General features: G+C 35.4%; 1 protein-coding gene across 7 annotated transcripts in view; it reads right to left on the bottom strand.

Annotated features, from left to right (window-relative positions):
- Ap1s2 (adaptor related protein complex 1 subunit sigma 2) overlaps positions 1-26,223 on the bottom strand; it is a 28,524-nt gene extending 2,301 nt beyond the window's left edge. The window contains exons 1-6 of one of the 7 annotated variants that reach the window (XM_013144862.3): positions 26,031-26,223; positions 23,764-23,942; positions 16,348-16,456; positions 15,678-15,815; positions 12,230-12,323; positions 521-1,829 (exon numbers count right to left, since the gene is read on the bottom strand). In XM_013144862.3, coding sequence (XP_013000316.1) covers positions 12,279-12,323; positions 15,678-15,815; positions 16,348-16,456; positions 23,764-23,942 — 471 coding nt within the window. In that variant the 5' untranslated portion in view covers positions 26,031-26,223 and the 3' untranslated portion in view covers positions 521-1,829; positions 12,230-12,278. The other 6 variants (XM_013144864.2, XM_003463018.5, XM_063242816.1 and 3 more) reach the window with 6 other exon arrangements.
- Positions 26,224-26,743: the final 520 nt, after the last annotated feature.

Raw genomic sequence — 26,743 nt, forward strand, 5'->3', positions numbered from 1 at the left:
CTATTTCTTCCCTTGCCCTTAAATATCCAAGTTTTAGAATGTAACATCTCCTATCTGCAGTAATAGGAGACCCCTTAACTATTAATGATAACCAAAGTTTTACTTTGTCCCTTACATTAGGTAGCATGGTCTGCAAATATGTTCGTTTCTGCTGCACATGCTAGCACTTCCTGTTACATGGGAAGCTAGAGGAACTGGGTTATTTGGAATACCTTTTTACTTGTGATGATCTCAAGTGTTAGTTCAGAAAGGTAGAAATGCCAAACACATCAAAGTTTTTAAAGCAGTATCTATTGATTGAAAATAGATGCGTTGGTAAGCTCTTGGTAGTGTGGAATCCACGTATTCTTAACAATGAATTTGAAGTGAAGACTCCTTGAACCAGCTCTTATTTGTGTGTGTGTGTGTGCACTTTGGGGGATAGGTAGAGGGGAATTTTCAACATTTTATTGGGAAAAAATCTTCCTCAGCAGTCTTCTGGTTTGACAAACTTTTGATGAGAGAAAAACACACTACAGTGTTTGTAGTTTGAACTTTATTACAACTAATTGGCGATGTGATAAGACAGTGCTCACGAGGCCTGAATGTTGGTCACAATCACAACAAAGCTTAATCCAGCCGAGCATATACAAATGAAAGTATAAACCATAAACACAATATTTAGATATGTATAATGATGTATAAAAGTGATGCTGAACAATTACATAACTTTTAAAAATATAGGGCCACCTAATGCCATTTTACTTCATTCAATTTTCACCTTATATGAAATGTATCTTTTTTCAATGTTTTGTAAGATTTCTGATAACTAGGCAGTGCTATGAGAGGAAAGGAAGTTGCTGTGAAGTGTGCAGCACTTCTAATTGGAAAGAAGCAATAGGGAAGCAAAATAAATTTGGCTTTAACAAGCACTCTAGAAGGAATATTCGTGCTTTAAACAATGACTTTCTGCAACACTGAAGAAAGCGGTGTTTCTGTAAGATATTGTTATGGAGAATTTGTGGTAAATTTACATTCCCGCTTTATTTGGGGTATCAGAAGCAATCCAAACAAGTAACTAAATGATTAGGACCACAAAAATTCATCTTAGCAGTCAAATGTGCCTTGGCCTTAAAAATTATGTGCTCACTAACATGAAGCAATCTTTGTTCCTTGTCCCATTCACTCAGAATGTTTAGGAAATAATTCTAGTGTAAAACAGCATCAATCCAATTTAGTCATCTAAAATAGTGTGTATTCCCTTTATTTTAAAGTATGTAGAGTCCAATAAGGTATAAATTTGTTTTTTTGTGTGTGTTTTGGTTTTAACTTAAATTTTCATTTTATATGTGACATGTTAATTCCCTTTATTTGTATTATATAAAATAAAATGCTGCATTAGTCTTTGGTTTCATAAAACCAAGTTTCACATTGTAATTTGTGTCCATTTGTGTCCTTTGTCAAATACAGTTAATAAATGCGTATTGTTAAACTGTTTGATATACATGTATACAGATGTGTCATTTTCATATAATGCACATAATCATGAGAAACGGACCTGTAAACTTTTAAAATATCCAGAATACATATCTTTATCTTTCAAATTCATATTTATATGAAGTCCCTTATCACTTGATTAACTAAACTTCCCTTTAAAAAAATTGCGCAGGCCTAAATGAAGCAGCTTAGCGAAACAGTAATGCTGACAAGACATCTTACACCATTAGCTAACATGGACATGAAGGCAGTGACCATCTACAGTGTGTGAAATGCCACAGGAAGTCAGCAACAAGGGAGGAGAGTTATGTCAGTCCAATTTCTTCAAGAACACTACGTGGGGTTTCAGCTTCCTGTGGAGGGAAAATGTGAGACTCTGGTAAGCAGATCCAGGGAGGGAGTCTTAATGTGAAAAGCTGACATGGAGGACATGCTTCTTTTAGAGAATCAAGAACAATTTGTGGTTGCAGGAGCTATCCACTATCGACAACCAGTTGTCATTCAGGGTTTTGTGCCCAAAACATTGGAGCCCACAGAAGGCTATTTTTAGCATTCAGTAATACTTACTGGTTACTGAGCAGTGTGCTGGGCACCACTGCTATAACAAAAAGCAGTCAAGCCCAATGCAAACTCACTAGAAGTATATGAAATCACTGCTCTTCAGTTACATAAAGTATAGAAAAGGTTATCTTAGTGTTAAAATTCAAAACTTCCAAATAAAAAGAAATACCCCCTTTCCAACCCAGCTCAGTTTCTATAATGCTTCACTTGTTTTCCATGCTTAAAAAAAAGGTCACACGTATTACAGAGATACCTTCCCGTTGTAATTTTTTTTTTATCGGTACTGGGGATTGAACTCAGGACCACACACTTGCAAGGCAGGCGCTTAATGCCGCTGAGCTAAATCCCCAGCCCCCCCTTGTAATTTTTATATAACTGTCTTTAGAGACAGCCACGTTCCCCGGCCATACAACACTCTGCAACAAAAGGCACTGTTGACTTATCTAAACAACCAGTATTTGTTTTTAAATACCAAAGAAAGACAAAGCAGCTACACTTACAAAAACTGTTCTTAAAAAAAACCCAAAATAGCTAATTTTGCACATCACAGAATAAAAAGGAGCCATGTAGGTCAACTTTAGGCGTTACTAGCAGTTTTGTAATTAAAAAGGCAACACTATTTTAGTGGAGGAAGTCAATGTAAATTTTTGGTAGCCAATATAAACTTACTTTTGCATCCTAATTGTGGCACAGCACAAAACAAGGAAAAGAAAAATTACGTTAAGTCATAAATCCATGGAGCATTAGATTTAATTATATGTAAGGCACATTATGGAGTAATCCTAAATTACTTAAAGCTATATGGTCTGTTTCCATATTTGGAAAATAAGAATAGTACTTACCTTCCTATGTTGATATTAATTGAGATAAAGGCTCATTGTCTGATTTATAGGAAGTACTGCAAAAAATATTAGCTGATAAAGTGACACATCTGAAATCTAAATGAAGGTACTTAGCATTTAGTACTGAATTAAAGTACTATAACTAAAAATATTCGTATGTCCTATTAGTATGTTTGTACAATAATGAAAAATGGATAAAAACCAGCTTTTACTGAAAAAAAGGTATTTGTTTCAAAGGCAGTGTAATCTATAGTGTACTTGCCCTGCCCTTTCCAACTTAACTTCAATCAAACCAGGTTACAGATTTAAATAAATCTAGATGAGGGATAAATAAGTTAAGCTTTGCTACAAGAATACAATCAGCCAAACATAGAATGTAGAAAATTATATGGCATAAATGAATAAAGAAATAGCAAGAGGGACAAAGCAAAAGGCTCATTAAAAATTCAGAAGATTTAGGACACATCAACCAGATGTAAAGTGAGCCTTGTTTGGAATCTGGTTCTAATAAACACAATTTTTAAAAAGGCATTTTTTCCCCCAGACAAGGATAAACTGGCATAAGATAGTAGAATGAATTCATTTTGTTGAGTATGCTACTTATCTGTCAGGATGACAGGATGTCTGGGGCTTGCTCTAAAATACTGAAGCAAAACCGGAGGGCAGAGCTTGAGGAAGCATCATTAAGTGGATGGCTGTTGAAGGTGAGAAGTATGTACATGACGGTTCTTTGTAGTACTCCCTGTATATGCGTCTTGAAATTTTCATATTTTCAAGCATTTAAAGACTAGTGGAAATGATGCAATTCGCCCAATAGTGATATATGCCAATCTTTGCCATTTATTGTTTAGCTTTAATACACTGAGTGACACCTTTGTCACATAAATACTAAATAGAAGAAGACTTCATTTAACCTCTAATATGTTAATTAAAAGACTTTTACACTGAATTCTGTAGTTTGCATTTTCAGCTTGCCCAGGTAAAAACAGTTGACAACTATTCCCTGGATCTGGTCATACTTCTGTGTGCTCACTGCCTGAAGTCTTCTGTAGCATTTCCTGAAGAGAAGCATGTTTTACTTTTTGAATATAATTATTTACCACACTTGTCCTTTCTAAAAGGCCTGTTTCATTTATACATTTTATTCCTTTAAGTCTGTACAAACAGAAATTTTACAATTTTTTACAATATAAAATGTAATTTCCCCATGTTTATACTAAAACTGTACCTACAAATTACCTAGAAAAACTATTATCTAAAGTAGTAAAAATGATATAAAGAGAAAATAGAGTAGGCCTGGGAAAGAGAGAAATGAAGAATAGTTGAATTATGGGTACAGTTTCAGTTTTGTAATATGAAAAAGTTCTAGAGATGTGTTGCACAACAATGTGAATATATGCAGCACTACTAAACTGTACACTTAGAAATGGTTAAACTGGTGAATTTTATGTTTTTTAACCACAATTAAAAAATACCTAGAAAATGAAAATATAAAATGTTATTTTATCAAAAGGGATGGAGAAAAAAGTCATTCACATGAGACAAAGTACATGCAATACTTTTATTTTAGACATGCAAAAAAAGCTATTTCAGAATATACTAATTTAGAGCAAGCAGCTGTATACATATAACAAAAGCAACATTTTGTTACAACTCAGCACACAGCATCCAAAGCCAACAGGCATGAGACAATGCATATTTATGCAGCCTTAAAATCAGATGAACAACATATTGCAGGGCAGGGTGAGGGGTGGAGGAAGGGGGAAAGGAAATGAAAGACCAATGTTTCCCAGTGCTTCCAATGTAGTCTTACAGCAAGAACAGTAAGAACTGAAATAAATAATTTGTATACCTGCCTAACACTAAGTTTGTTCACACCATATTTTTATAGGTCTTCCAGTTTTGAGTATTTTCTTGTCTTTTTCTTTTTTTTTTCTGTTTTTTCAGTACTGGGGATCGAACTCATGACTGCCTGCTAGCAAGGCAGGTGCTTATGCTGCTGAGCTAAATCCCCAGCCCCAGTTTGAGCATTTTCTAAAGTTACTGTTTAATGACAACTTACTTAACTCAGGCCTTACATTCTGTAGATACTATGATTTGGTACTTTTCCTTTCATAACATGCTACAAGTTTTATTAAAAGCATACATAATAGTAATCAATGTTAAAGATTTTATTATTCAGAAATATAAAACCTATAGTTAACAAAGCATTAGATAACATCAATTCATACAGACTATACGATGATCACACTAAATAGTTTTTCTCAATAATTGAATACCAAGCCACTCTAAATACTATGGTATTGCTTATTTTGAGAATTTTTGTTTTGTTTTGTTTTTTGGTGCCAGGGATCGAACTCATAATCTCACGCTTGCCAGACAGGTGCTTGTGCCACTGAGCTATATCCCCAGCCACTAACACTGTTTATTTTGTTGGACCACTTCAGCCGTATTTTCTTTGGTAACTAATATTAACGATTGCCGTGTTTTTTGTATATGTGCATTTAAGATAAAAATACATAGGACATATTTTGTCAGGAAGAAATTAAACTAGTTGTAGACAGGAATAAGCTATATTCAGATCACATACAGACAAATAGGAAAGAAAGTTATGAACAGGAAAAAAATACAATTGTAAAGATATTAGTTATGAAATGTTCTATAATTATTTTACACAATAATCAGTCACCATGCTGAGGATATTTTCTTTCATAAGTATATCAGCTCTCTATTTCCTCTGGGAAATTCTGCATACTTGATGAGTAGTCATTTAGTACACAGGGACATTAAAATATTCATGACGTGGCTACAAGAGAAATGCATATATTCTTACACACAGTACACAAACTGATACAGACACAATCAGATTTCTAGAATGTTTTGTTCATGGTAAAGTTGCCTAAAACTCTTTGGTTGCTTTTGTTCTTTGGCTTATGGCTGAACATGTAACTTCTTCAACAATGCCCAGGAGTTCAGATTTTTCTTGTGCAACTTTATATAACAGTAACAGTGATCACCTACAACTAAAAATATCTTAAAGCATTTTATTTACTAGTAACACCGTGAAAAAAGATTTTCAGGTTAAGTCATCTAGTCAGAGCTGAATTAAGTGAAAAACAGAATTAAATCCTTCTGTCAGTGCTTTACAGTCATCAGGATTTTATCACAGGAAGTAGAGATCCCAGAGGAAAATCTTCCAAGAGAAAAATAGAAAGTAGACACCCATATGGTATTTTAAGTATCAATAAAGGCTTTTAACTGGTCACTTAGCTACAAAACAGTAAGTCCAGTGAATGTGACTTTGAGAGTAAGAATATTAACTTTAAAAAAATCCTCAAATTAGACTTTAAAGAACTCTCTAAACAAAATTGTTAAATGTGTCTGCCTACAAATTTCTGTCACAAGATGTTTCCCACATCAACAAGGAAAACCTGAAATAGGGTTTAAACTGATCTTGTCTGTCTCCCACAAATTTCTTGAAATTACATGGAAAATTTTGTATATTCCTTTTAATATTTATTCAAGCTTAAAATCTGAGATATTTGGCTACAAAAGCATGTAAAAATTGTTCCTCCAAAATCAACAGATTCCTATATTTATACAACCATTAAATACAGTATATTTAAAGATAAAATCTAGTTATAATTCCTAAACATTTAAAGGAGATAGCTACTTGTTTTCCACTCTAAAATAGATAACAGTGAAATTAAACAGCAAGCAATTAAATATTAATAATAAACTGACCCCCCAATTTATTTCTTTACAGAAGCTTTTGTTTTCATAGGGAAGTTCTACTTTACCAATGGTATTAGCAAATTGCAGCATTTAATGAATACTTTTTTGCCAGTGAATCTCCAAACCTATTTCAAATATTATTCTGCATAAAAAATAAATTACAACTCCCAGTGACTAATCACTATCAGAGCAAAATTCCCTATGAAAGCATCAATTTAATGAAATAATTGGGAATATCCCTTAGGATTTAAAGTAATTTAGACTAAGAAATGCTAAAATATAACAAACTTGACAAAATTATAACTGTAAACTAAATTCATATATCCTACTACTTTTTGATGCATGTCAGCACTCCAGCATGTATTCTAGTACGGTGTTTTTCTTAGAACACCCAATGAAACTCCTGCTGTGATACGTATTCTGTTCTGGAGAGAAAATAAGAGAAGTTTAAGTCTATCAAACAACGTTTTGCCTACATGCCAGGGTTTTTTTCTCTTTTTATATTACAGTTCTTAATCTGTTTTTTTCCTTAATTTCATATCACATCAAGTAAAAAGAAATTATGCAGAATTTTATGCCATTAAGAAAAAGTAGTTTCTAAAATAGGTCTGAACATTGTAGTCATTTTTTCCCAGGTAAGACTTGGGAATCAGAACAAAAATTCTACAGGAACAATTCTGAAATGTGACCAAGCATTGCTACCACTTATTACCCGACAGATGTTTTACTACCTTTATGAAAGGAAAGGTTTGATGACAAGCCAAACTATTCTTTATGGTCAATGATCCTTATTACTGTTCTCAAACAAGTGATTACATCCATCTATTGTGAAGAATACTTTTCATTGGAAGAAACTCCTCTTCATTGGAAAAACATCTTTTAAAAAGAAAATAAACTCTAAATACACAAAAATGAGTAACAGTATTGGCATATGTATTATTCTTTTACCACTTTCTTTTGTCTTTTTCGTTTTTATTGGTACCAGGGATTGTACTCACGACTGCCTGCTTGCAAGTCAGGCGCTTATGCTGCTGAGCTAAATCCCCAGCTCCTCTTTTACCACTGTTAAGCTGCTATAATGTTTGAAATAATTCCCCAGTTCAGACTGCTGGGGTCTGAAAAAGTTCTACTATAAATAAATGCCTTAATGACCATTGATATTTAAGGTTGATTTTTAGTTAAATGATATAGGTATACTCACAATTAACGTATAATTTTTTCTCATATATAAAGAAAACATAGGAGAGTCAATGTAAGCTCTTGTATTCTGTGCTCTCATACTACCTATTACATCTTTTGAGATACAGAAGAATTCTATAAATAATTAGTAAAGTCTATCATAGCACACAAAGGATTCTGTCCAGAACTAGGCCTCTATCTTGCTCTTCCCACAGGTACCTTTGGAAATAGTCATATAGACTACTCAGCAAACTCTAAATTTCTTAATGTACTAAAATGCTAGTGATTTAAATTGTGGCCATAAAGGCCAGAATGATAGTGAGAAAGAAATGTAAGTCTGATCATATTACTTAGAAGCCAGAAGTTGTACTTAGTACAGACTCTTTAGAGGCCTATTTTTTTTAACAAAGATTTCAAAAATATCATTTTCAACCTGAATTAGGCCTTCATTCCTGGGCAATCCTTTTGCCCATCACTAATTTGTTGCCTAAGTCTATTGTCAATGCTCTATGCCATCCTTGTTATCTACCTTTCTCCTCCTCAGTCCCTAAGTGGTATTCTAGATGATGTCGTTTCTCAAAGTCAAGTCAATTACAATTTCCTCAATTTTTTCATCTAACCCATGGAGAAAAAAAAACCTCTATAGCTTTACTCCATTACCATGTGATAACAGAGGAGACTCTTCTTGCCAAAATCAGTGCTTTTGATTCCATTCCCATTTTCCCTCCTAGTACAGTATACTTTTTCCTGTTTTTTATCAGTATCTCCATCAGCTCCTTAGTATATATGCATCTTCAACTTTCCTCTGCACGAAGAATAATTTTGGTGTCAGTCCCCTATAAGAAGTACCAGATGTAGTGGGAAGTGTAGGATGACAAACATAGCAGAGAAGAATCAAGTTACACCTGTTCTCAAAACCACCTATCTTTCTAGGAAAAGTCAATTCCCATTACCATAAAATTTCCTAGACAGTCGCCATCTTAGGCTTATGACTCACAAGTAAAATCAACTGGGACACTATAATGAACATTGGTAAACATTATCTGTAGGTTTAAGTTTTATTGAAATGTGAAGTACTTAAATGAACTAATGGTACTGGCTAATCCAAGACTGAATGTCTTGTCTCCTGATTCTAGTACATGCTGTGGTTAAAAACAATTTTCACTTAATGAAAAGTAAACATAGGCAAGGGTAATTTCAAGCTATTGCTCTACTATTTTCTTTGGTTTGTTTTATAAAAGAGCTTCCTTTACTTGTTCCTTTGTTTAAAGTAGTGTCATTTGTCCTTCATATTCTAGAACACAATGGTCATTTTTAAATTGCCTTTAACTGACTTCTATGGCAAAACATACGAAGTTCATATATTCAACTCTGGAGTCAAATTCTTTGGACTGAAGCTTAAAAGGGCCATAGAGTATCCTATCTCACTAGTATCTATTTTGAGCAAGGAATTAGAAAAAGAAACTGAAATCACTTTTAGGTAATAGGGCTCTCAGTGTCAGTTTTATTTTAGGAGCATCTGTGAATTACTCAGAAAATATAGTATTTTTTTTTAATGTTTAGTTAGCAATGAGTGGCAAGAGGTATATATATGGTTGCTCCAGATGGTTGGTATCTAAAATGGCCAAGAGTAGACAAGTGCTTTACTCTATGCACTGAAACTTTATTTTAGTAAATTCTACTCTGGTTTTACCATCTGGTGCAACACAATGTATACTCTTTCATTCATACAGCAGCATTTTTTCATATTTAAAAAAATTATAGTCCTAAATACGATTGTTTTTAACTTCTAATAAATGGGGAGTGGGACTTTAAACATTTTTGGAGGTCATATTTAAGTTAGTTTCCTACTAGTACATCTTTTCTCATTTGATATGCCTTGAGTATTCTTTCATATCATTACACAGAAAACTGATATCATTTATTTTATAGCTATGTTAACAGTTCCATATATGACTGTGCTATAATTTTCTTAACCAATTTCCCATTGATGGACATTTGAGTAAGTTCCAATGGCTTAATATTATAATGAGTATATGCTACTGATACTTTTGTACATTTCTATTGGATAAAGTACTTTAAAGTGTAACTAATGGGTCAACAGGTAAAGTAGACATCAGTTAATAGATGTTGCCAAACTGATCCCCCAAAGCAAAACATAAGTGCTTGTCAGAGTATCCTCTCATCTTTGCCAGCCCAAGAAGAAATAAATAAAATGTTTAATCAATACTTTAATTTACATTTCCTTAAACAGGGGATCATTTGTTTCTCTTTCATATGTTATCTATGGTAATTATTCATGTCTTCTGCTGTCTTTTTTGTTGTGCTGTGGATTTATTTCTATTATATTTGCCTTAAAAATGATGGGATTAACTTTACTACACCTTATAAAAGTTGCTATGAAATTTATTAAAAAACATGAAGGACAAATTACATTCTCTGGCAGTTAATTGTGCTTTGTAAAAAAATAAACATTCTAGGGTACTTATATTGTATTGGACTTGAAATACCCTAACTTTAATCAGTTTTCCAAACATAAAAAGAGTTCTCTAAATCAAAATTTCAAACACTAAAACTATTTTTACTTAGTAAATTTTTAAGGCTAATACAGTGTAAAAACAATAACAAAAAGTCTGCCTGTGCAACAAAGGGAAAATCTGTGTAAATTCTGGTCATTTAATCAATTCTTCCTTTAAGAAATGATCAAATCTCTAAGGTAGGTAGGAAATCAGAAAATTTAAAAGTACTCTGCCTGCCTAAGGGATAGATTCAATTCTGTTTCCACATAAAAACTCAATTACCTTAATAGAAGTGACCAGATTTGGTTGAGGAAATTAGGTTATGCAGTGACATCCCACAAGCTGTGCTGTGGATTAGTCTTTAAAATCAGTCATAGATTATCAAGTAAAGTAATATGGGTGAATCACAGGGGTGATTTGTATAGCAATTTATGACTTCTTTGGCACATAAGCATTCTTTCGCAATTTTTAGGGCTTTCCCTCCTCTTTCCTTTTGCATTTTTTAATTAATTTTCAGCCAGTTATTTACACTATAGACCACATGTAATATTGAAAAGATATTGCAGCCTTAAATATAAATGCAATTTTCATTCCATGGTCTTATACTAAATCAGTTTCTCAAGCTGTACACAACTGGCATTTAGGGCTGTATAATTCCTTTTTTAGGAGGAAGGGAGGAACTATCCTATTCACTGTAGTGTATTTAGCTGCAATATTCTCCTACTGTGACAACCAAAACTGGGTACAGTCATAGTCCAGTGTATCGTGGAGGCCACAAGTGCCCCAAAGCCAACCCATGAGAACCATTGAGTGCATCAAACTGGCTCTGGTTTGGTGGGTAAGAATATAGTCAGGTGTGTTTGCCTGTATTTGCTAATTTTTCTATAATGAGAATTTATCTTTTTTAAAAATCAAAAAAAGGAAACAAAAGAAATGACAATGTCAGTGGGGGAAAAAACTCAAACTTAAAATCTTTCTGAAAGTGCTGCTTAATGAAAAAAACTATATAGCCTTGTTAACTTTTAACTCAACTTAAAAGAAAGAGGTTTAGACTTAAAGATTTTAACACGAACAGTAGCAACTACAAAGGAATTACAGGATTTGTTTTAATTATTTTATATGTTTGATATATAAGCACCTAACTTTTATAACAATTTCAGATATTCTTGAGTAAAATCAGCATGCCCAAATATTCTTAATTAGCAAAATTTAATTTTTAAGAAACTCAAAGCTTCCTATTAAAGGCATCATGTTATTAAATACTTCAAGTAATTATTTACTTAAAGTAATATTGCCTTATGGGAGCTTCATTTTTACAAAAAAATCATTTTTCTCCTAAGATTCTTACCTTTTCATTTTTATGCAGCTCCACCAACTTATTAATTAATTACTCTCACAAAGATATAGAATAGTACTAAGATATATCATGCAGCCCCCAGCACTAAAACAAATCAATTGTAGCTGTAGTTAATTCTCCATAGAGCACCACATTGTAGACAAGGGCAGATAAACGTCTGCAAACCCAGTAAATCTACTCATAAAGTGGATCATCTTGAAACAGAAGTATATTCATGAATATAATGCTTGCTTTTGGCACCTCACTTATTTTCCAGCTTGCAGATTACTTTAGTGAGAAACAATACCAACAGCAAACAAAGCTCAAAAAAAAAAAAAAAAACCAAAACTCCACAAATTTCAAAACGATGCTGTTAGTATAAAAAAGAAAGGTTGACACATCTCAAAGCGCTGATCAACACCACCATGCATCTACTGCTGAAGGTTAAAGCCCAACACCCCAGAATTTAACTATTTGATCTTCACAGATCAAGCAAGGATTTGAGATCATCTCACGTGCAACAGTCTTTGCATAGCACCCCATTTTATCCATGCCACAAAGATGGTAAATTTAGTAGTTACCAATAATAGGTTGGGGGTCAAAGGGACTAAAGCCTTAGACTGCTCTTTATCATAAGATATCCTCAGACAAACCTCCCCATTCTTCATTCTGGCTCTATAAAATTAAGGAGCAGAGAGAAACTGGTAAGTGTCTGACTTTACAGGAAAAAAGCCATGAGATTACTTCCTTTGTCATTATATGTGTGTGTTTATATAATAAATTCTACTGCATTGCATCATCTTTCCCTATCGCCCCCTCAATCTTTCTTAAAATATATGCATGGGGGATATTCCAAACACTGTAAAGAATATCAATTTAGTAATCTCAGCATATTATATCTTTGAATTTCACAGTCAACTTTAGTAACAATGGCATGTTAAGATGATGTTTTAAATGTCAACTGTTAAATGTTAAAAATTGGATAATGGGCCAATTTCTGGGCTTTCCCCACAAATCTAATTATGTATTCATATAATCAAATACCACAAGGAATAATAAACACAGATTTAGTCTACAAATGACAAAATGATCCTGTATTTACCAAGTAATTAAGCACAATGAAAAAGGTATCAGAATTTAATCATGTCTATTGATATTTTAGCAATTATTCAAATATACATTTGTGTTATGTTCTTAATCACCACGTAACTGTAATATGCCAACCAAAAATGTACTTTAGCCATGACTATCTGCCCCATTTGCCTATAATATTACCTAAAGTATCTAACATTTGTACAAATTAGGTAAAAGGAAATTTTTCTGAATAAACATTTTTAAGAATAGAAATGTATATTTCATAAATTTTTTAAAAATTAAAATAATTGTGATTTTCACATACTTTTGAGTCAACAGATGTCAGTACATTGTAATTTCAAAATTTTCTTTAGCACTCAGAGATAATCCAAATAAAATACCTGCTACTAAATAGAAAAATCAAAATGTACAAAAAATAGATTAAAATCAAGTAATGAGTATTTTCACTACAAAATTTCAAGCTGCATTTAGCTAGACACCTCTCCAGCTACACTAACAATTTTTGAAGAAAAATCACTTCATGACATTGACTAAGTGAATATTATACCCCAAACTGTAAGTCCCACAAAGCTATTATAGATTGATACATTCAATAAAAAATTCTAAATACTGATAATGTAGGCAGTAAAGATCCTTAGCTTAAGAAGTCACAGGTAGAATCTGCCTTGGGAAATATACTCTTTATGTTTTTACTCCTGAATACATTCACTACTCAAAACATGATCAGGTAAGCCTAGTATCACTGTCATATTACAATATATGTAGCAATTTCCTGAGAGCATTTAAAGGCATAGGGAAATATCAATGTCCTAAACTTTACTCTCTAGGAAAAACACTAAAAGTAAAAGCTAAACTTCAAAACTTTAACAGTGTTGTAAAGCAAGTGTAATCAATCAGGAAATGATTAAAAACTTGTAAGAAATATCAGGTTCTGATGGGATAAATTAGTTTCATAATAAAAAGAAAAACAAAAGTGATCACAGCAAGAGACAAATATGTGTACTCTAAGCACTCAGGAGGCTAAGGCAAGAGGATCACAGTGAGTTCAAGGCCAGCCTGGGCTACAAAGTGAGTTCAAAGCTAGCCTGAACTACATAGCAAGACTGCCTAAAAAAAAGACAGATTTGAAAAAGTCTTACTAATCTTGATTTTGACCATTTATTTTTAAAGTTTGATTAATTAATAGTGAAATAAGGGGATACTAACATTAAGATCAATTTTGCAACAGTAGATATGAGCTTGTAGTTAGCACACCTGATATTAAAAATAAAAGTCTCCAAAGTGAAATGTTTTTAGTCAATGAACAAACCACCATGGCAAACTGTACACACAAGGAAAGAGGTCTGTTCATTTCACTACTGAACAGCAGATGGTATCAGGGCTGCCAATAAACTACTTCACTATGCAGGCAGCCTAAGCACTCTTGATAACTGCAAGTTCATTACTGCACAAGACATTCTCCTCACAACTAACAGTCATATGATGCCATCCCAACTTCTAGCAACCTCACAATTGACTGATACAATGAGATTCTCTAGTTCCTCTCCTTACTTCATTCCCTTAAAGGGTGTTATTTCTGTAACAATGAAATGTTTGAAAACTGAGATTAAAGTCTCCTTTAGTGGGCCACGGTTTTTAGCTCAGCAACACGAGCATCTGTATGGCAAGCATGAGGTTGTGAGTTTGAGCCCTGGTACCAAAAAAAAAGTTTCTTTAGTAAGCAAAAAAGACAAGAACAGACAAACAAATATATAATGGTCAAAAAGGGGTTAAAATAAGCTGCAAATACAAAGCTATACATTTGGTCTTTTTATTTTTTCTTCTTTTTTGGTACCAATAATCAAACTCAGGGCCTTGTGCTAGCCAGGCAGGCTCTGTGCCACTGAGCTATATCCCCCAGTCCCAAAACTGTACTTTTAATGCATCTGGAAAATAAACCTGTGGATCAGAAATATTCAAGACTATATATATATATATATATATATATATATATATATATATATCTGCCTTAATGAAAACACACTGCATTTTTATATTTAGTAACCTTTTCATATGCTTTATGACCACAATTAAGTCAAAAGTACAATTCAATTTATTTGGCAGGGGAAAGGTACTGGGACTTGAACTCAGGATCTCAGGCTTGCCAGGCAGGCATTGTGCCACTGAGCTAAATCCTCGGCCCCTACAATTCAATTTAATACCTAAAGTATCACAGAAAAAGGTAGTTTTATGAAATTTTAAAGTTCAGAAATAAAAAGTACATAAGTGTCAAATCCACACTCAGGCCAGCATCACTGTGGTTTCTAGAAAGGGAAGAGGCTTGTTAGGGTTCTGGGATATGGAAGGAAGACAAGAACATGATGGTTTCGACAGAACATGGTTTGTTATTTAAGAAGAGCAAGAAGAAGCAGAAATGCATTTTAGTTTTGTTAACACAAAACTAGAAGGTTCTATACTAAGTATAATTAGAAAACACTAATATTTGCTTGGCTACATTTGTATTTACTTAATGAACATGAGGTGAAAAGATGAACCAATTTGGAATGAAAATGTCATAATCTCACAGTCAACTCCTAATTATCCACATTAATGAAAAAAGAGGATTAACTTAAGTAATTCCAAAATCTTAACTTAGTGTTACTGTTGGCCAATCTTTTTCCTTAAATTAGCCTGTCCCTGACAGTTTAGGACACCAATGTTTTAGGGTCCCAAAATAGCCTGTCAAGAATAGGCCTAATCCACAGATCATTTCCAAAGTTAATTGCCCATCCATAGATAACTGAGTTGACGTGACTGACACATATTCCAATTGATAAACCACACATAAACACTACATGCCAAGCATGCTTTGGAGTGATTTCTCGAATTGTAAGAATGATCTCCCTAGCAAGAGCAAAACATGCTGGCACCCTGTCCAGAGAACAAGCAGCTTACCTCCTGCAGCAGATCGGCCTGTTCAATTGCTTTAAGGACATTTTTCTTGGATGTTTCCTGAACTTCCCCTCCCAAAAGAAATTCATCCAAAATAAAATAGGCCTTCTCAAAATTAAAGATGATATCAAGTTCACACACCTGGAAAGCAAAACACAAAACAAAACACTGTGAAAGCCAGATGTTTACTTACTATCAGCAAATAAAATCTGATCAGAATATATCAATACTAATTCTTTCTAAAACTGGCAATTACACTAAGCATCAATGACTTAAGCAAATTTCATTTTAAAAACTCGAGTATTCAAAATGGAATGCTTACAATATAAATAAGATCTGGCCCTGCATACTCCCTATGTAATTTAATATCATTAAACTACTAACCATATCTGAATTCTATACTAAGTACTTCCAAAATATTAATGTTTGCAGTTGGATTCTTTTCTATTTTATTATTTTAACTCATTTCTGCCATCATAGTTAAATGTGCAAGTCTACAGGGCCTATTCTTGCAGTTAACTGACTTAGAAACACTGACAAGGAAGACTGATTTCTGCCTTCTCCTTATAGTTTAGAGTCCCCAAGACAATCAAATAATCAACTTGTTAAGGAAAAGATTTTAAAAAATAAAAATACTATAGAATTCAATTTCTTAAAATAAAATACTACTCACACTGCCAAAATACTTGTCAAGTAATTCCACATAACGATGAATTATTTCCAGGGTAATTAGTTCATTGTCCTGATCCTCAATAGCACAGCAAAAATACAGACTAGCATATCTGTAACAAAACAAAAAGTGAAAAAAAAATTACCCCTATAATCATGTTTTCTAAGTAAACTTTCATGTCCTATTGTGAATATTATCATGCTGTAAGCATGTTAATTTCTTCTTTTATACCAGTCAGATTATTTTTCTCCTAGACCACAAAATATATGTGTAAGAAATTTTGAAAAGCTCAGGTAAACAAAAAGAAAAGAAAAATATTCAACCATACCACCTAGAAAGAATAATTGATTTTTCAGGTTCCTTTCTATGAGCATTCAAAGTATAGTTAACCCAAGTTTTCTTAAGTTTATTTAATCAGAACAAAACATACAAGTTCAAACTATGAGTACACAGGGAAGAAAACTGAAAGCGTTGTGAATACTAAGTCAATGTTTTAGAAGGCCACACACAGTGAGGATTCCAGTCACGAAGGCTCAATGAGTTTTTAAAGTGAACCCACCTATCTACCAGCACCCAGGCCACAGAACATTATGGAAGCCTGAAGCCTTCTCTAGTCTCTGCCTCCCATCAGCAGGAGTAATCATTGTCTCAGCTTCTAACAACATAGAATGTTTTGAAAAAGGAGGCTTCTAGAACTGTGGACTAAACCCCAAGAAAAGAACAAGAGTTCTAAATTATTATAGAAATTAGAAAGAGAACCACAAGTTCCTGTCACTTAAGGGAAACTGACACCTGTTCTCAAATTTTCCAAGCTCTAGGTTGTAGAACTGAAGCTTCTGTCAAGTTGTGTACTGCTAAACTAAAGAACAGGTACTCATATTTTCCTCCAAATTAGGATTCTGCCACTTAGGACTGGATTACTCAAGAAAACCAAACTTACTAATGAGCAATCTTAAGGCAAAACAGATCCTCTGAGGAAGATTAAATCAGCATTTTAAAATGGTTAAAGGGTATTTAAGACTTTGGGGAAGAAAGACAATAAAAACTAAGATATTTAAACAAGTCTCAGTTGAAATGATAATTTTCACTGAGGACTACTTAAGTGACTTTAAGAAAACACAATGGGCAATTACTGTTTATTGCTTTAATATAAAATAACACACAACCTCAGTTTTTCCTTCTTCTCTGTATGAAAATAATCTAGTATTTGCAATACTAATTTCAATATTATCAAAAACATTTTACTTGATTTGATCTTTTCAACAGCAAGTGCTTTCATCCTTGATTACAGATTAAAACAAAAATACAAATCAATGAGGCCCAAAGTAGTACTCCTACAAGAAACCCAGATCTTGTACTACTCAGCTATAAAGAATGATCACATTGATGTATTTAAGCTAGGGATTTAGCTCAGCAGCATAAGCGCTTGCCTGGCAAGTGTGAGCTTGTGAGTTCAATCCCCTTACCAAAAAAAAAAAAAAAAAAAAAAAACAAACCCCACAAACAAAAGAAAACAAAACAGAAGAGATATTTATAAATAAATGGACGCAACTTGAGACCATACTCATAAGTGAAATAAATCAAATTTACATGTATAAATACCATAGTCTCCCCAGTGTAAGAAACGGTAAAAGTACTTACGATTTTATGGGAATCATGATTTCCCATTACATTGCTTTGAAGTCTTTATGTTTTCATTAATTGGAATGGCTTTATTCTGTTTTGTTTGATTTTATTATGTGTGATGATATGAACAGCTATTTTGAAGAAAACAAGGCATTATGACAGCCAGTGCTGATTTAATATCATCTTGCTTTGAAGTCCTACCATGCTTTTGTTCTTCTGTTTCTTTGGTTCTATCATGTTGTATCTTATTGGTTTTTAACATGTGTGATAGTATAAACAAATTTTTTATGGAAAAGGAGATAATATAGTAGCCATTGTTCATTTTCTGTTATTTGGTTCTGAATGCCCTGTAATACTTTCATTCTCTTGAATGGTTTTATACTATTTTGTTATATTTGATACTACTGTATGTGAAGTTATGCTCAACTATTTCAAAGAAAGAGACATTATGGTAGCTACTGTTACTATCGGGTTGTCTTGTGGTGAAGTACTGTGTTGCTTACATTGCTCTGTTCTGATCTGCTTTGTTCTGTCCTCTTTTGTCTTAATTGCTTTAAAATAAAAAAAATTTAAAAAAAGAAACCAAGATCTTTAACTCGGGGTCTTTTTCCATTCTACCATATCAACTCCTTTGTCATACAAATCATGACTTGAACTTTCATAAATTATTTACAGTGTGGGTCTTGGCAGTCTTATTGAGTAGGCATTTGAATGTGTTCATTTATCACCATGAAGGGAATAAATCATGGAAGACATAAGAGGACACTGCCTTTGACTCTTAACAAAGTTCTTCTTCTCTTTTTCAGCACCCTGTTTTTGTTTATCTGTTTAAACAGAAACAGGATAATGCAAATCTCCGTGTTCTCTAACTCATAAGAAAATCTCATGAATGGGATTTTCAATTTGAAGAAAGTGACACAAACGATACATAAAATTCTCTGACTTAAGAAAATTTAAGATTACAGGGAGATAAAAATGGTGGATTAAAAACCAGATCCAGCTACCTCATATGAACAGAATACCAAATAATTCTATGCAAGAGTTTACTAATAGTCAATTCTGAGTAAAATTCCTTATTTTCAAAATTTCCTAGCCAGGTATGATGGCACACATCTGTAATCCCAGCATTCTGGGAAGTTGAAGCAGAAAGATCACAAGTTCAGGACCAGCCTGGGCAATTTAGGAAGACTGTCTCAAAATACAACATTAAATAAAAGGGCTGGGGATGTATGTAGCTCAGTGCAAAGTCCTTAGGTTCGATTTCCAGTACCAAAAAAAAAAACAACCTATTTTCAGTATTACTGTGGAACAATCTAATGCTTGCACAGTCCTCACACTTCATCTGTAATACTGCTTTTTTATTTACAATAGTATTCAAACACAAGTCAAAGATCCTAAATTGTATGAATCATTCAGAAGTAAGGATCTAAAAAATGATCTGATGTGTCTAAACCTCAGCAATATTTTTAAAAAGAAAAAAATAAAGAAAAATACATTCCAACACTATAAATATTTTTGTCTTTTTATTTTTTATTTTTTTGCAATGCTAAGGATGGAGATGGAGATTGAACCCATGGCTATAGAAGTGCAAGTGCTCTACCACTGAGCCATTCTGCCCTCCCTCTAAATGTTTATTTTCAGCTAAGAATGGAAAAAGAGCCATCAAATTAATGAATTCTTCCTTTCAGGTGAACAGATAGCTATCAGGATGATAAGATAATCTCTCTTCAGAAAGCTTAGGGAAGGAGAAACAGAAGCATATAATACGGAGCACTGATTTGGTCCTCACTTTAGGAGAGGTACTAGTAAATGTTACCTAAGGCTTTTGCATATTTTACCATTTTAATCTTCACAACAATCCTACTGAAGAGGCCATGATTATTTGCATGTATAGGAGACCCAGGTTTGAGCAACCTGCCCAGAACAACAATTTGGTCCCACAGCTCAAATTTAAAAATCAGAGCTAGGAACTGTATTAAAATAATCTTGTACCTGACAAAAATAAAATATGCTCAAAGCAAGATTTTAAGATATTTGGAGAAATAAAAAGCATTACACTGATTTAGAAAAGGATTACCAAGAGAATCTGAAGTATACTCCCTATTTCTAGTATCAAATGTATTTTTTAAAAATTCAATAATAAGTTCATTTTGTTATCTTAGTGCATATTTGTAGGTCTAAGTCAGAAGTAAAATTACTAATAGACTAGTAAGAAGAAAGGTATGTTTGGTTATTTTTAGCACAGTGGATTAAGGCTTACTCTAATTACTGGTACTCAGAACATCTGAAAGTGCCTATTCTTATATTCAAAACACATGACTTTTCTACAGTCAGCTAAATATCAGCTGACTGTGGGTGAATGGAGCTAAACTGTTCTCAATACCCACTGGTATGTCATTAGAAATTCTTTTGTTAGTGAAAAAAATCAATAAGCACCCTTCAACAAATTCTCAAGCTAGTAATGTGAGAATGTATATATTTTAAAATTAATTCTAAAAGACTTTCACCTAATGCTTGTTCCATAAAATGCTGCATAAAATAGAAATCAGAAAAGTATACAATATTTGGTCTTCTAGGGATTGTCAAGAGCATTTATTTTACTATCATTATTTTATGGTACTGGAAATTGAACTCAGGGCCTTGTGCATGCTAGGCAGGCACTCTGCCACTGAGCAACATCCCTAACCTAAAAGCATTTATTTTAGAGACAAAGAAAAAAGGCAAAGTGACTTGCTCAAAATCACAGTCAACTTTATGGCATTCAAAAGGACAAAACTTAAGTCCTCAGATTTTCAGCCTGTCATTTCAGCTACATTACTGCTATGCCCCTACCTTTCCTTCTCCAAAAGGGGAAATATCTGTATGCCAAACGAGGGTGAAGAACATACATGAGACAATTTAACAAAGACATAAAAAGCTAGCCATGGCAGCTCATGCCTGTGATCTTAGCCCTCTGGAAAGCTGAGGCAGGAGGATCACAAGTTCACCAGCCTGGGCAACTTAGTGGGAACTTGTCTAAAAAGAAAAGTGCTTGCTGATATGAACAGCAAAAGCGATAGTTCAGAATTTCTCAGGAGTTAAGCTGTACAGTAATTCTCTGGCTATATTAAGGTCTTTTCTTCCAGATGGAGCAGGAGAAACAAATCACCTGCTAATATCAACAAAAAATATGTCATTATGTGGTAAGCAGATGAGTTTTCAGTATGAAGTGGGCAGGGGTGAAGCACATAGAAAACATGTATACATTCCATGTTCTGTTTGATCTAAGTTTTACACTCCTTTAGATTTCTCTTTATACTTTTTTTAAAGCAATGGCCCAAAACAGACAGGCTATGGGGTATGTGTAAGGATACAAAGGAGTTCTTTCCTTTTTTCCTTTAACAGCTCATTCACAGGCTTGATTGTCTTGCTAGTATTTTCCTCCTCCACATGGGGGACTCCTTTCCCTATCTAGAAATAGGCTTAAGCCTCACATTTCTTTTTTTTAACCCTGTCTATGGATGGTTACCACTGCTTCTGTCCTTCACAGCAAATTTCCCCAAAATATCTACAACATCTACTTAAATTCCTCCACCTCTTCATGAAACTCTCTACCTCCCCGAATTACTGACCCAACACTTACCCTTTGGTTCTCATTTCACTCTACAGCTCCCTTCTTTAATTTTCTTTGCCTGCTGCTTGTAGGGCTGGTTATCTAACACTTTCTGCCTAGTTTTGCCCAGAATTCATGCCTGGGCTCCAAAGCCAGGCATCTCTTAGTGGAAGTCACACAGTATCCCAACATCAGCTTGCTGAAAAAGGAGCTGAGTTGTCTAGCTCATCATTCACCGAATGGCCAAACCAAAAATGTGCTCATGAGTTCCTTCCTCTCTGTAGCCCTCCTTTCCACTTCTCTTTATTAAACTTTCATAGGTAACAGCTCTACTTTCCAGACTCTTGGTTTAGACCTCATTATCACCCAGTCTCCTACTGGTCCGGCAGGTGCCTTTGCCATGGCAGGCCCTCTCTTTCTACCTCTCTGTAAGAAATGCACATTAGAACTGTGCTTACCCCTATTTAAAAGCGTTGCCTCCAGGGGCTGGGGATTTAGCTCAGAGGCATAAGCGCCTGCCTTGCAAGCGTGTGGTCATGAGTTCGATCCCTGGTACCGGTAAAAATACAAAAATACAAAAATACAAAAAAAAAAAAAAAAAAAAAAAAAAAGCTTTGCCTCCAATACATTTGAGTAGTGGCCCATGTCAGTCAGTAGCATATGCCCTCAGGCAAGCCACTAGCCACATTTTCATTTTTTTCTAAAACTGCAATTTGGTCAACAACAGTTGTTTTTCAAATTCAGGAACTACCTTATACAGAGAGTATAGGCCAAGTGAGCAGGGGGACAGAATACTTGTTCCTGATTTCCTAAGGGTAACTACATTTCCACTTATTTTGAGCTTCTATCCCTGGGGTAAAAAACTTAAAAAGTTCTTGGTTAGATTATTCTAAGACATTCCAAGCTCTGAAATGCTATGACTTTTTTTTCCCCAAAAAGTACTAAATCAAACACTGGATACAAAATCACCCAAATGTGATTAAATTCATTTGGTCTATAGTATTTAGGAAACTTTCTAAATCCTATAATTTCCATTTCTGCCCCTCTGACTCTCCCACAAAATAACCAATTCATACTTGGAGTGCAATAAAGAGAACAGAAGAAATCATTTATCTTTTTCACCTGCATGGCATTCCATCCATTTAGTTCCTTGCATACTCCCATATAAGAGAATTTTTTATACACAGAGATGCTTTTATCTGAAATTCAGTAAATTATTCAAAAGGGAACAAAAATGGGGAAGAAACAAAATAAATGTTCCTTTAAGAAATGTTCTGAGCAGGGTGTGGTGATGCATGCCTGTAATCCCAGTACTCTGGTAGGCTGAGGCAGGAGGAAACTGCCTGGGCATCTTGGCAAGTCATGTCTCCAAATAAAAAAAGAAAGGGCTGGGGATGTAGTTCAACGCAAAGGTCCTCAGTTCAATCCCTAGTGTCACAAAACAAAACATGTTCTATGAAAGAAGAAATCAAACTTCATTTAAATTGCTTAGAACAACATTGAGAAATTTAAAAGTTTCTTCAAATACCAAGAAAATACAGACAGGTATCATTTAAAAAAAAAAAACTTCAAAGTAAAAAGCTAGTCTGAGTCATTCTGCAATACTGATTAAAAAAAACTATCCTTATCAAAACTATTATATCTAAGCACACCTCTGCCACAGCAACAAGTGTATTTCAAATAAATAAATACTATTAATAAACAGATCCTGTATATACAGCTCTTAATTATCTGTAATGACTGAAATGGCGTATTTACCCAAGATGCTTGTAAGATTCTCAAAATTAGATAAAAGGTACATTAAATATCAGTCATTACTTTAGAAATCTGTGGAGGAATTTAACTCTCATTTATGCTTGTCTAAATGTAGAGAATTATTCACATAAATATAATTTGCCCCTGCAATGAAGTGAATTCACTGAATTTTTTCTAAAAACACAATTAAGCATGAATAATACTTTCTGTCTTTAATTACATAATTTGTTTAAAAAGACGATTTCCCTGATTTTATCGTTTTAGCCTGGGTAATCAATCAAAACAGCAGTTATTTTAAAATACAAAGTTTTCCTTTAAACCCATTTTTCCTAAATATTTATTAATCCTTATTTATCAGTACTATTCAAAAGCCTGTTATTTCCCCATTATAAATGACCTAGCATTAGATTCTGCTGCTTCATCTTTCCGATAAACAAAAGTTTTACCTTTTGTAAACAATCTTCAGATCTCGCCACTCAAGAAAGCTGCACATTTTAGGTTTCCTTGCTAAAACGGTTTGAACAAGTTCTCTTGTGATCTTTTTCTTCTCTTTGTCTGACAATGGGACATACCATTTCTGCAGTCGAAGCTTTCCCTGACGACTAAAAAGCAACATAAACTGCATCTGTTAAAGTAAATAAAATCAAGATTACATGTGATACTTTGAATTAATAGTTAAGACTAGGAAAACATTGTTTCAGAGAAGCTTCAGGGGTAAGGCATTAAACTGACCAAATGATTAGTAGCCATCAATATCTCTATGCCAGTTAAAACATCAGGAAATTCTTTTAGGAAGATCTACTATTAGATGCAAACCTTGCCTTCCCACCTCACCCAGCTCCACACACAAGAAAAAACTGATACTAAGTTGGAGTAAAATCCTTATAGAAAAACATGACTCTGGTAATTTAAGAAACTATTTTCTGCCCGTGCCATACATTCCACATTCTTCACATGCATCAGAAGAGATCTGTAGATATCAATTGGTTTAGGTACATTTGGGAGAAACAGGAGACCTATTTTTCAGCCTGTGGCCGTTCCAGTTCCAGGCTGAATTACTTGCAGACAGACTGCTTATCACTCAGAATGTGCTCTTCAATTCATTCTAGCAAAAAGAGAATGACCTAAAATATTACTCACACAACAAAGATCTTACAAATACACGTTTTTCTTAGTCAAAACCTGATTTTAAGGTATATCTATATTCCTTTAAAAAAACCCAATGATATAAACGTGCACACAATTAAGAACTGAGTTAATGTATTATGAAAGGGACTACAAAGCTTGAAAAATTCAGGAATACACCAAATACTTATTTAAAACAATAAAAGATAGCATTTACCCCTGGAGTGGAATGCCAAATCCTAGTGTATTTTATACTTAATTTGTATGGATTTCTTTGAAATCTGTAAGTCTGTTGATTACTTTTTTTAAGGTAAGCATTTTGTAATTCAACTGATCATTTCAACTACAGACAAGTACTGTTTTCACAAAGACAATTTAAAGGTAGAATTCCGATAGATTTTTTTTCTTTTAACCTTCGTAAGTTCCTTTAAAAGTGTAAATGTAAGTAATATTCAAACCTGACTCTTTAATATTCACACCATCTTGAATTTGAACTTGGGGAGGGGGAGTTTACATAACCAATGTACAATAAAATGGGCTCTAAATTTCGACTAAGATACTGTTGCTTTTTGCAATAACCCAAAAAGGCACCGACAAGATACTGCATCTGGAAATTTATGACGTGGCAACGTAACTTTATTAAAGTTAAAATTGGTTTATTACTTCACTTTCTATGCTTCCATAGTATAAAACACACGGATACTATCAGTGATATCAAAGTGCCTCGCACAGAAATCCTGAAGATAGTCGCATTTGAAGGAGGCAGCAAGGCAAGCATCAACTGGACATTTAATGCAAACCCGTTACCAGAACTTGGAAAAGAATGGACTCCTTTTTCCTAGATCTGGGGGACCAAAGGGGAGGGAGTTTGCGTGCAGAAAAGAGTATGGGTTTCAGGCTGTCTGAAGCAGGGTCCGGTATCCACCCTACACTACACTTTGTAGGACGAAAAAACAATGTACTCTCCTTAAAATAAATTATGTGCGAACATGGGACGAACCTGATGGCACGGCACACATATTCCTTCCTTCTCGTAAAAAGTCAACGCTTTGATTTTGTCGCAAACCACAAGACACCACAAAACCTCGGGACTGATATTAGTAACAATGGGTTCAGACTCGGACTGGGCTCGGGTCCAGCGTTCCTAGGGTCCCGCCGTCTCCCATGCCTCCCCCTCCCAGGGACACACTCCATCACCGCTCGAGCCCCGGCGAGGTGACAGGCAGAAGCGGAGTAGACAATGGCATCCGGGGCCGAGCAGGGGGCGCCCAGAGTCCTCGGTCGCCGCGCCCCGCCAACAGTCGGCCCCTCCCAAAGATGCCCCGCAAAACTTGAGGCGATTTCCGAACCACAGGTGCCGCGGGTCCCCCGCGGAGTCCGGGACCGGTCTCCGCACCCCCGACTCAGCTCAGAGTGGCGCGCCCGGCGTGGAGCTGGAAAGAAGTGAGTTGCGGGGCGCGGCGCCCCAGAGGCGGGTCGGGCAGACTCGGGGTGGGGTCGTCGGGGTGCGTACGGGGTAACGGGGGGCGCGCCCGGCCATCTCTCCCTTTCCCCATCCCCGGCACCTCCACTCCTGCCCGGGACTTACTGCGGCCGCGGGCCGCGGACGCGGTGTAGCTTGGCTGGCGGCGGCGGCAGCGGCCGAGGGGGAGCCCCTGTCGCTGAGCTGAGGAAGAGAAGCCGTGGTGCCTTGAGGAGGGGAACCGCTAGGAGGAGGGAAGGCTTAAACGGTAAGGGGAGGGCGAACCCACAGTCTCCTCCCAGGGGTTGGTCTAGGGAGGAGCCGGGGCTGCGGCGGGAGGCGGAGCGAGTTGGGCGACGCGCGGGAAGCCTCTCTACCAAGACCAACGCCACGCGAGATGAAGCGGGTGCCGCGTACCGTGAGTAAGCCGATTGGCCACATCCCTATCGGGAGGCGTGGCGCCAACCGGAAACGAGGCCACGTGACCCGGAAGCGGCTACTGCCACGGCGGATGCGCCTGCGTACTTATGCCCCTGTCTCCGCGATGCGGGCGGGTGGCTTTCCTGTCTGTTAACTGACGGGAGGCTGGGGTTCTGCGGTGCCCTTAGTTGACCCCTTGGTGCAGGATAGGGATGGTCCGAACCACAAAGTGCTGAGTTCGAGTTCCGATGAGACTCTCTGCCCCAACAGAGTGAGACAGAGAAGTGTGATGGTCGGTGAGAATGGTGGGAAAAAGAGGAGTGCTACAACTCTGGGGAGAACAAATTGGCTCTGGTGAAGCTCGTGCGCGCGTTCACAGGGCGGCCCCTCCTTCCCATCGCCCTGCTACAGCCCTAGCC

This window comes from Cavia porcellus, unplaced genomic scaffold (genome assembly GCF_034190915.1).
Source record: "Cavia porcellus strain 051 isolate PalLab524CR breed Dunkin Hartley unplaced genomic scaffold, mCavPor4.1 scaffold_33, whole genome shotgun sequence".
Taxonomy (NCBI): Eukaryota; Metazoa; Chordata; class Mammalia; order Rodentia; family Caviidae; genus Cavia; species Cavia porcellus.